The 10,447-nt window shown below is 55.0% G+C and overlaps 2 protein-coding genes and 1 long non-coding RNA gene across 10 annotated transcripts; 1 reads left to right on the top strand and 2 right to left on the bottom strand.

Annotated features, from left to right (window-relative positions):
• Positions 1-350: 350 nt before the first annotated feature.
• Positions 351-6,050, top strand: LOC102085884 (C-signal). Of its 5 annotated transcripts, none has more exons than XM_065029118.1 (6): positions 352-544; positions 1,034-1,085; positions 3,998-4,185; positions 4,811-4,969; positions 5,255-5,380; positions 5,712-6,050. In XM_065029118.1, the coding sequence occupies exons 1-6, from the start codon at positions 401-403 to the stop codon at positions 5,823-5,825; spliced, it is 783 nt and encodes a 260-aa protein (XP_064885190.1). In that variant the 5' UTR covers positions 352-400; the 3' UTR covers positions 5,826-6,050. The 5 variants fall into 5 exon arrangements, with proteins under 5 accessions (XP_064885188.1, XP_064885189.1, XP_064885190.1 ...); XM_005512661.3 differs by having other exon boundaries at positions 5,270-5,380; XM_065029116.1 differs by having other exon boundaries at positions 351-544; positions 5,255-5,773.
• Positions 1,769-9,690, bottom strand: LOC102093414 (Putative oxidoreductase C663.06c). 4 transcript variants are annotated; one of them, XM_065029114.1, is made up of 7 exons: positions 8,367-9,687; positions 7,975-8,026; positions 7,611-7,798; positions 7,171-7,329; positions 6,927-7,046; positions 3,107-3,244; positions 1,769-2,624 (listed from the first exon to the last, which is right to left on the bottom strand). In XM_065029114.1, the coding sequence occupies exons 1-7, from the start codon at positions 8,511-8,513 to the stop codon at positions 2,610-2,612; spliced, it is 819 nt and encodes a 272-aa protein (XP_064885186.1). In that variant the 5' UTR covers positions 8,514-9,687; the 3' UTR covers positions 1,769-2,609. The 4 variants fall into 4 exon arrangements, with proteins under 4 accessions (XP_064885186.1, XP_064885185.1, XP_064885187.1 ...); XM_065029113.1 differs by having other exon boundaries at positions 1,769-3,244; positions 8,367-9,690; XM_065029115.1 differs by lacking the exons at positions 1,769-2,624; positions 3,107-3,244 and adding an exon at positions 3,308-3,349 and having other exon boundaries at positions 8,367-9,596.
• LOC135575367 (uncharacterized) lies at positions 5,137-6,128 on the bottom strand. Its single transcript, XR_010465970.1, has 2 exons — positions 6,021-6,128; positions 5,137-5,818 (listed from the first exon to the last, which is right to left on the bottom strand). It is a non-coding gene; the product is annotated as an uncharacterized LOC135575367 (long non-coding RNA).
• Positions 9,691-10,447: the final 757 nt, after the last annotated feature.

Here is a 10,447-nt window from a genome sequence, read left to right on the forward strand (position 1 = left end):
TCCCAAACTCACCCCCCTGAACTGGGAGATTGCTGGCCACAACCAGATTTGGACTTGGTTTTCTGCTTCCTGGTGGCGTTTCCAAGTGCTCTTCCAAGCATGTGGTGGAGGTGACCCTTCTCCATCAGTTGCAGGGACTCTGGGAGCTGGGGCTTCAGAGGAGTTGAGTGGTGGGGGAGGAGGTCATGCAGGAGACGTATGGTAATGTGTGCCGTGGAGCCCTTGGTCCACGCTGGATCCTGGCTCTGCCCGGGGCAGGTGAGGGGCCAGGGCTGGTGCTGGCACTGTCCCCGTCCCCATAGGCGCCCAGAGCCACACCCTGGGCTGTGCCTGGCTCCTCTTCACGCCAAGCAGGTGACAATCCTGCTGTGTGTCACCACCAGGCACAGAGACTGCAGAGATGTCTGCGCTGGCTCGGAGTGTCCTAGTGACGGGCTCCAACCGCGGAATCGGGCTGGAGCTGGTGAGGCAGCTCGCTGCCAGCCCCCAGCCCCCCCAGCACATCTTTGCTACCTGCCGTGACCCCGAGGGTCCGAGAGGGAAGGTGAGTGCAGGCACAGGGCATGGGGATGGTCCTGAGCCAGGCGGGCAAAGGGAATTTGTGGTCCCTGCCAGGGTGCTGCTGGGGCTGGCCCTGGCTGGGTGCTCTGGCACCAGGGGTGGGGGTGCTCCAGCAGGGTCTCATGGCCCCACAAGCCCCGCGGTTATGTCTGTGCCTGATCCAGCTGGGTGGGATGAGGCTGGAGGGGCAGACAGGGTGCCCGTGTCCTCGGCGCTTGCTCCTGGCAATGCTGATGGCTGGCCAACCCCTTTGCCATGCTGGGATGGCCGAGGAAGGGGGGCAATACGCAATCCCGGTGCACCCTTTCTCCTGCCCCATCTGCTGGGAACGGTCCCACATTCCTTCCCCAGCGAAAGCAAAGCCACCCTGTCCCAGCTCCAGCTAGTGTGGCCTGGGAGAAGGGGTGGGAGACCTGGGGGTGCCACTAGTGACATCTAACCTCCTCCATTTGCTCCATCACTTTGCTTCCAGGCCCTGCGAGAATTAGCTGCCCAGCACCCCAGCATCAAACTGGTCCAGCTAGGTATGGAGCAATCTACCTCCTTGCACCCAACATGGCTTCTAGCCTTCCCCTTGCTTTGGGGACAGCTTTGTCGGACAGCCTGCCATAATGCTGGCAGCCAGGCAGCTCCAGCTCTGCCAGGCGGGGAGGGATGGGCGCACATCTGGTCACACATCTGGGCAGGCGTCCAGATGCCTGTTGCAATAGGACAAGGAGTGATGGTTTTAAATTAAAAGAGGGAAGATTCAGACTAGGTACAAGGAAGAAATTGTTTACAGTGAGGGTGGTGAAACGCTGGCACAGGTTGCTCAGAGAGGTGGTCAATGCCCTGTCCCTGGGGTATTTGCAGGTGGAAAGTTTCCAGGGTGCTGGTCAGGGCTGGGGGTCGCTGGGGAGGGCAGCGCTGGGGTGAAGCCTGGGGAGATAAGGATCACCAGGCTGAGGAACATGTTTTCCTGAACATGTGTCTTGAGAAAGCAGACATCAGCGTCTGAGAGGGCAGGGGCCGCTTGGAGCCTCCTTTTTTTATGATGAGTCGGTAAAAAACCCATCCAAGCCCAAAAGAAGCATTTAAAGGAAGGGTTTTCACAGAACTGCCATCACCATTATAAATTACGTAGGAAGCAACCAGAGCTTTTAAATAAGTTTGAGTCTTTTCTTAGAGCCAATAAGAAGAAAACTAAATCAAGGCAATGCAGAGACCATTTGGTTTCTACCTATTTATTTATTAAAATAAACTAAAATGTTCAAGTAAATTTTTAGCATTTATCAGCAAAGAAGGCATTCCTGAAGTCAGCCTTTACTAACAGGAGGCAGAAAATCTCTCTCTTACTGTTAAATAGATTATTAAATTAGAACACCTTCTCTGTCATAAAAAGTAGCATCTTTAAAATTACTTGTGAGCCCCAAACAGCAGCACGTGATGAGAAGACAGTGCTCACTTTGCTCACCAAAGCATGGCTAAAATAAAAAGGACATCTCAAGGGACTGACCACTGAATAAACAATCTTTACTAAAACACATACACCCCAAAAAACAGGCTATAAATAAAGCCCTAAAATAAGCTAAAAAGCTTTGGATAATCCAACAATAACAAAGCATTTTTTAAAAGGAGAAGCTGCTCCAGGCTTCTTGGAGCAATCAGTCCAACCAGAGCAATTAACCATTCAACAATGCAACTGAAAGATCCCTCACATGTGGTGAGCGATGGAGCTTCGAACTCCTTTTGATCGATCCACAGAGAAGTCACTGAACAGCCTCCCGTGATATGTCCTGCAGCTCTCAAATCCCAAAGCTCCATCCCCTCACGTACGGCAGCTCCACAGCAGATTCTCTCATTAAATTCCCCCAAAATGTTTTTGTGACACCTCTGTGATGTCCCATGCTGCACAGAGCAAGGTGGTGCAAGCCCCAGGCTACCCAAATACTTGCTTACCACCATAAAGGCATTGTGATAGTTAAAAATGCCAGGAAAATGGGTTTTTCTGCTGCTCCACAGCGTAAACAACACTGCAAGAAGGGAGTCCTCAGCCTTGCAAACCTTTGCTAAGTCAGTCTTGCCTAAGGATGAGAACAGAAAAACAACTCAGGCCAACGTGTTGCAAAAAAGAAATCCAGCTCTGTGATCCATCCCTGTCCAGCAAGCTCATCAGATTAATCCCTGTAAGAAATGTGTGCAGAAATGTGCTTGGGGGGGGAAAAGGCACACGCCAGCATGCCCATACACGTGAATATTCATGGTTCTTAAGGGCTCAGGAGTGTAGCTGGGTTATTAAAAAGCAATATACAAAGTTTAACGTTGGCCTAACTGGCCCATTTCAGTTCCTGAAGGTGTTCAGGTGACTTCTTTTAAATAAACAACAACCACTTCAGTTGGGTGAGCAGCTGGTAGGGGATGCACATCCTAACAAGCAAATCCAAAAGCTGAGCACAAAATATACCACTTGCATTGCTTTAGCCAAAAAATCCTTCAATTAAAGCATAGCAGATTTTCAAAGAGATAACAATATTTAAATGATGAAAAAGGCACTGGAAGTGCTCACCCCTGTTAGCACCATTCCAGGGAGGTCGGCTGTTGCTGGATGGCGGTTGTTGCTGGAGGGCGGTTGTTGTGGTTGTTGCTGGAGGGTGGTTGTCCCCACAGCCTGGCTGCAGCAGCTGTGGAGGTTCAGACTCAGAGCCTGCAATCGAATACTGCAGGTTATATGCCCAATCTTTTATTACCTGTGCTCAGCTCATCTGTCAGCTCCAAATACTCATCAGTAACGATGTGAAGAAAAAAAAATCTAAACAGAAGAAAATAATAATTTTTTTAAAAGGCAGGATTTTTGCATACAAATGCCTGCAAAGCTGTGGTAATTTGTGCTGTGGAAAATCAATTTAAGCACAAATTGCTAAAAAAGGAAAAAATAGCTCTAAATGATGTCAGAATGGATATCAACCAGGAAAGATCTTCACATTTTTAAAAATGAAATTAATTTGTCCCCCTATGTTAACAGCCCCTATAGCTGCTGTGCACTGCAGAAGTACTCAAAGAGTGTAGTTGGGTTGTTAGCCCAAAGATGGTGTCTGTTCTTAGGATGTGCCCATCCAACTGCGTTGGCCCCTGGTGGGCATGAAACTGGGAATCTCAGTGTGCAAGGACTGAGCATCCCCCATGGAATCATCAGTTCCTTGAGGACAGAAAGCAAATACAGCTATGTTCTTCTCACCAGTAGCTTCCAGATGACCAGAAAGGGGCTGAACTAAGGTTTGATTCAGCTAAGGCTGTGAAACCAAGAGGCGAGGACAAATGGCCGCTCATTTCAATGTGTTTCATACCCTGACCTCCTAAACCCGGTTCATTCTTTTTGATTTAAAGCCACTGCAGAGTTTCCAGCAGACACTGTGTGACTCTCTGGAGCTCTCCTCCACTTTGCTTTTTGCCCTGGCAGACACGGTGAACTTGGCCAGCATCCGAGGGGCTGTGCGGGCTGTGGAGTCTCATCTGAAGGACCAAGGCTTGAACCTGCTCATCAACAACGCAGGCGTCAGCTCGCACGCCACGCTGCGCTCCCTGGATTTGCAGGAGATGCTCTCCATCTTTGCCACCAACGCGGTCGGGCCAATCCAGGTTGCCAAGGTGCATGTGCAGATTTGGGGCTTCTCCTGCCTGGGGAGATGCTCCCGATGGCAAAGGTGCTCTCAGCTGGGTGGGTTCTTGCTCTCTCGTATGAGACAGACTGATGGGGGCAAGACCAGGACCATGGGTCTCCTCTGCCGAGGGGCAGCCCAGCCCCAGCATCTCCCATAGAATCATTCTGGTTGGAAAAGACCTTTAAGATCATCTAGTCCAACCGTTAACCCAACACTGACACTAAACCATGTCCCTAAGAACCTCATCTATGCATCTTTTAAACCCCTCCAGGGATAGTAACTCCACCACTTCCCTGGGCAGCCCGTTCCAATGCCTGACATTCCAGGAAGAAATTTTTCTTAATATCCAATCTAAGTGTCTCCTGCTTCACTCCCCCCCAGTTGGAGCTCCTGCCTGCCCCAGGCTGGCTGTGCCAGCTTGCTCCTTCCCTGAGGAAGAGAAAGGCTGGAGCCTGGCCCATCCTTGGGGTGTCCTCCCCATCCCCTGCCCTTCTTTCTGCTGGGGGTGTCTTTCCAGCTGCTTGTTCATGGTCTGTGACAGAGACCTCCAAGGTAGTCCTCAAGCTCGGAGTTTGTCATGTATTGACAGAGCATCGGTGTCTTTGCATCAGGAATTTCTGCCACTCCTGGACAAGGCAGCGAAGGGCATGGGGAAGGAGGGGCTGAGCTGCAGCAGGGCTGCGGTCATCAATGTCTCCACCAAACTGGGCTCCATCGGGCTGTGCCTCGGCGTGTTGGAGGCCCCCATGTACCCGTACCGTGCCAGCAAGGTGAGGTGCCAGGGGAGGGGCTGGGAATGCTCTGTTGTGCCCTGTGTCCATGGAGGGGAGCCCATGGGGGGACCCACCTGCACCAGGCCACCCATCACCCCTGTCAGGTTGTCCCAAGCATAAGCACAGAGATCGAGACCAGCAGTAAACAGGACTGACCCTTCAGGTGGGTTGTGTTGATGCTTTACCCCAGAGCAAAGTCCCATTTCCCACCTTCACAGCCATTTTCTGGCTTGGAAATGTCCCCCATCCTGCCCACCCATGCCCTGGGTCATGCTGGCACAGTGGTGCCTCTTCCAGGCTGCCCAGAACATGGTAACAAGGTGCATGGCTGCAGAACTCCGAGACCAGGGCATCTTGTGCACTGCCATCCATCCCGGCTGGGTGAAAACCGACATGGGGACGGAGAAGGTACTGGGCTGTGCAGAGGAGGGCCAGCAGGTCCCCCGCTGTACCCCCATCTCTCAGGGAGGGCAGGGGATGTTGTGTGATGCTGTGGGCTGCTGGGACCATCTCCTGGGGCAGAGCAGGCAGGGAACAGGCAGCAAGTTGCAACGTGCCAAATGCATGGGATAGCCAGCCCTGTCCACCTTGCCCAGCACAGAGAGGAGGGGGGTGGCAGTAAGGAAAAATGCCCCCACAAGCACCCTGGGTGCTGCTCCCCCAGCCTGGCCAAGCCTGGCTGCTTTCCATGCTGGCCACAGCCCGTGGCAGGGACACTGCACCTGGTCCTCTTCTGCAGGCGCCGCTGACAGTGGAGCAGAGTGTGCGGGGCATCCTGAGTGTGCTGGCTGGCCTCTCGCAGGAGACCTCTGGAGCCTTCCTTGACTGGGAAGGGAACAGCTTGCCCTGGTGATGGACAGACAGACGGACAGATGGACGACGCCTCTTGCTGACTGTGCAGCCTACCACTCGCCAGCTCACCCCTTCGTGTGGCCGCCCCACTCACCCTCAGCCCGCCCCAGGCTGCCAGAGGGGAAAGGCACGGGAAGTAGCTTCTCTCCCCTTCCCCACCCCACATATGGCTCTTCAGCCACCCTGTACCCCCTACCTCTGTAAACATCAGGAGCTGATGCCTCTCTGCCCTGTCTCTGCACACCCTGCTGAGTCTGCCACCTGCTCCCCATGTGCTGCCCGAGTGCCACGTGTCCATCTTTCCTGCCTGTGACCAAGCATCCCCTGACTGAGGGGAAAGCACAGCCAGTCCCTGTGACCCCCAGACCCTTGGGCACTCCAGACTGAGCAGAGCCCTCAGTGCCCTGCAGGTAGGCAGGAGCAAAGCCAGCACTGCAGGTTCTTGGGATGTTTGCCAGCCCCATGGGTGCTCAGACAACCTCTCTCTCACCTCCCAGTAGAGGAGCTCTGCCCTAGCTCCAGTGCCTCCTGGAGGTGTTGTCTCCAAAAGGCGGTCATGGTGCCATGGGACCCGCACACTGTCACTCACAGGGACTCCAGTGACAGCCATGGATTGGGCACATGGCAGCGGGCACGCCCACACCCCCAGATGAGGAGCCGGGCTGCACAGCAGAGCTGGTGGCTCTCAGTCAGGGGTTTATTGAGGACATGGGGCAGGGGGGAGCACAGGGTCCTGCTGCCAGGAGGTCGGGCTGGCATTTCACCAGGGCAGGACATTCCCTTTCCAATTCAGGAAGGTGCTGGTGTCCTTCTCGGAGAGGGAGGAGAGCACCTTCAGCATCCCTTGCACACTGGTGTCCACTGTCACAGGGGCCTGTGGGACAGAGCAGGAGAGGCAGCTTGTGCCCAAGGCCTGGCTAAGGGCTGCCCTGGAGCAGCCAGTGGCAGGGGAAGGAGCTGCTCAAGGGTAGGTGAAAGCTGTTAGTCTTCGGCAGAGGGGCCAAGCAGGGAGCTGAGGAGATGAGGGCATTGGATATCTGGGGACAGGGCAGGGAGATCATGGTCAAGGGCTCTGATGGACCCGTCATGGTGAAACTCCTACCATGTCTCCACTTGAGCTCCCCATCTCCGTTTGTACCCAGCCAGGGTTGAGAGCGACGCAGAGGATGCCGTGTTCCCGGTACCCCAGGGACTGGCACTTGGTCAGCATGTTCAGAGCAGCCTGTGGGGAGACAGAGCAGGGATGGTGATGGGAGGGGAAGGGTGGCTGCGAGGGACATGTGCAGACCTCATGGCTGGGTCAGGGAAGGGGAAACAGATCTGTCCCTGGCACAGCCTGGCAGTACCTTGCTGCAGCGATAGGAGACAACTTGCATCTTATCCCAACCTAAAGGAGAAGCAATGGAGCCTGCAGAGCTGGATATGTTGATGATGGCAGCCTTGCTGCAACTCAGCGCTGAGCCCGGGCTCCCCTGGGCAGCCTTCTTCAGCAAGGGCAGGAACGCCTGAGAGGAGAGAAGGGGAGGAAAGGAAATAGGGTTGTGCACAGAGGTAGCACAGAGAACAGGACAAGCTCCTTCCACAGTGTTAACACTAGCGCCAGCACTGGAGCATCCTCCCTCTCATTCCCACTGCTCCAGCCCATCAGGCTCCAGCTCCTGAGCTCCAGCCTGTGGCTCCATAAGCTCCATTGACCAAGAGCCCAACAAGCACTGGAGCAGCAGCAGGACCACTTCCCATCAGCCCTTTGTCCCCCAGCACAGCCCAGTTAGGGGGAGGGTCTCACCTGGCCCAGCAGCAGCGGCCCAGCTGTGTTGGTGGTGTAAACCTGGATCATGTCCTCCAGCGTCTCGCCATCAAGCGTGGTCATCTTGGCAATCGCAGCATTGTTGATGAGGAGGTTCAGCCCTGAGCCCTCCAGCTGTTCCTCCACTCTGGCTGCAGCTGCCTTGATGCTGCTGGGGTCAGCGACATCTGCAGAACACAGGGGAGGTGGGTGCCTGTGTCCCATGCTAGCTTGGAGCCCCTGTGTTCCCGGCACTGGGCTCCCAGGGTGTCTCAGCACTGGGGCCCTCGCCAGGGCTGTGGGAGCCGTGGTGCTGCGCAGAAAGGGGAACCAGGGCCAGGGACCCCCACCTCGGGGTACTTACCGAGTTGGGTGATCACCAGGTTGGGGTGCCTGGAGGCCAGGTTCTGTAACTCCTGCACAAGAGGGGACCACGTGGGCATGGAGAGGCAGGAGGGGTTGTGCAGCGGCTCAGCCTTTCCCAGGCAAACCCGTGTTGCTCCAGCTCGTCCCTGCACCGCCTGGCGCCCAGCACCCTGCTCTGGCTGCCCTGCTCCCATCAGATGGGCTGTGTGCCTCCTGCACACGCCACGAGCCACTGTCCCCTCCGCACATCCCATGCACAGCTGGTCCCACAGCTGTCCCAGCCCAGCTGCAGCTCCAGCCCTTTGCAAACCCCCTCCCTGCTCAACCTGCTGCCCTGGCACCAATTCCTCCCATCCTCCAGCACCACCCACCCCCCCAGCCCAGCCCCACCTGTGCTCGCTGTCCCTTGGGGTCCCGACAAGCTGCAAAGACCCACTCAGGTGGCTTTGGCATCTGCAGGAACTGCCGGACAAACCCCAGGCCGATTCCCCGGTTGGCCCCAGTCACCAGAACGGAGCGGACGTGAAGGTCTGCCATGCCCCTCTGTTTGCCACTGCTGTGCTCTCGCCCTGACTCTTCACGTACCTTTTGCTATTGGGTTATCTCGCATTTTCCCGCGAGGGCTTGCAGCAGCCCGAGGCTCTAGGGCGTTTTCTGCCTGCACTCGAGTCTCTTGGCTGTGGTCCATACCCGCAATCCAGCTTTCTTGGCAGCCAAGGAATGACACAGAGAGAGCTGAGTGTCCTACCCAGGCAGGGAAAACCCTGGGCTGGATGTATGGAGAGCTGTTCTTTGTACCTTCCCTGCTTCACCAAACCTAAGCTGCTTGGTTTTCTGAGCCTGTCCTACCATGCTTCCTCCACTAAGATGCCCTCTCCCACTGCTGCTCTCCCTCTGGGACACCATGCTCTGTCCCTGCCCTCACCTGAGGTCAGGCAGGCAAGGGTTAACTCTTTGACCCTGTCCAGCACAGTTTGTTGAACATAATTTGTGCAACCCCAAAGCCAGGGGTGAAGCAGCCAGGACAGATGAGTGTCCCTTGACCCCCAAGGACTTCTTGGAAGCCTTCAGAACTGCCCAGAGGAACACCTTCCTGAGGGTCTGCTCTAACAACAACTCTAGTATTTAAGTTGCAGACCAAGCAGCATGGAGGTGATACACTGAACTTCAAAGAAAACTCTGACTGATGGATACAGGAGCTTCATGACAGGCCTGAAGAACGCCCAGGAGCTCCTGCTCTGTCTAAAGTCAATGGAGGAGCACCACCTGCATGTCTCCATGGGCTGATGGGGAGGACCTGGGTATCCCATGGCCTCCCCAGGTGGTTCCTGCTACATCATTGACCAAACCATGCACAGACAATTTGTAATAGCAGAAGATACATATAAGATAGTTAGGAGATGTTTTGTAAGTATTTTAAGATAACTAATAACAACAGATCAGGCAGGTGATTGTGCAGGACTAGGTAGGTATAAGCCTGGGGAGTCTCACCTGCTCCAGCTGGAGATGCTGCTACAAGGACCTTTGCAACTGTACAGTAACCAGCCCTCCTGTTCTGGAAATTTGATCCTCCCTGTGTGTGCTACCTAATGCAGAGATCCTAATAAATGAGGCTTTTTTTCTTTAAAAACAAACCCTACTGTCTACTCTCCTGTGTAGCACTAATCGGTCTTGTCATGGCATTTCACCGCACTCACTCAAGCCCACTGGTGCAGCCACAACCTCAGCCTGGAGCTGTAAAGACACTGACCAGACTGAGCCACAACCTGCATGTCCTGGTGTCAGCCCTGACCTGCGCCAGAGGAGGAGGCGTTTGCCATCCCTTCAGCATTTCTGAGCATTTCCTGGTTTGCTTGCCAGATTTAAGCAGGTAAGCAGCTTTAATGTCTCAAGAAGAGGCAAAGTGTGTGCGAGCCCATCGCCGAAGGATGCTTCTTCCCATGGGCAACCACCTGGGGAGAATCTGGGGCTGCTTAGAGCTGTTAGGGCCAAAACCAGAGGAAATAATGCAAAAACAAGGTCATGTTTCAGTGATGGTTTGTCATCATGCAGAACCCCCAAATGGCAAACAGTGACAGAAAACCTACCAAACAACAGGGAGAAGTGTGTGTGTGCCTGGGGAAAGCCTGGAGGTGAATAGGGAACCCGGTGCAGGCTGGGGAGGCAGATGGAGATGCACATAGGCATGGGGTTGGAGATAGGTATGTGGATGGGGCTGGGAACGGATGTGGATGCGGTTGGGGTTGGAAATGGGTATGTGGATGGGGCTGGGAATGGATGTGGATGGGGTTGGAGATCGGGGTGTGGGTAGGGCTGGGAATGGATGCGGACCGGGTTGGGAATGCGGTGGGGATGTGGATGGGCGGTACAAGGACAAGACTGACGACGCAGACACGGCCGGAGCCGGGCGGGCACCGCCAGCCGCTCCGCCCCGGATCCCGGGCAGGGCGGCCCGTTTCCTGTTCCTGGGG

Source organism: Columba livia, chromosome 13 (genome assembly GCF_036013475.1).
Source record: "Columba livia isolate bColLiv1 breed racing homer chromosome 13, bColLiv1.pat.W.v2, whole genome shotgun sequence".
NCBI lineage: Eukaryota > Metazoa > Chordata > Aves > Columbiformes > Columbidae > Columba > Columba livia.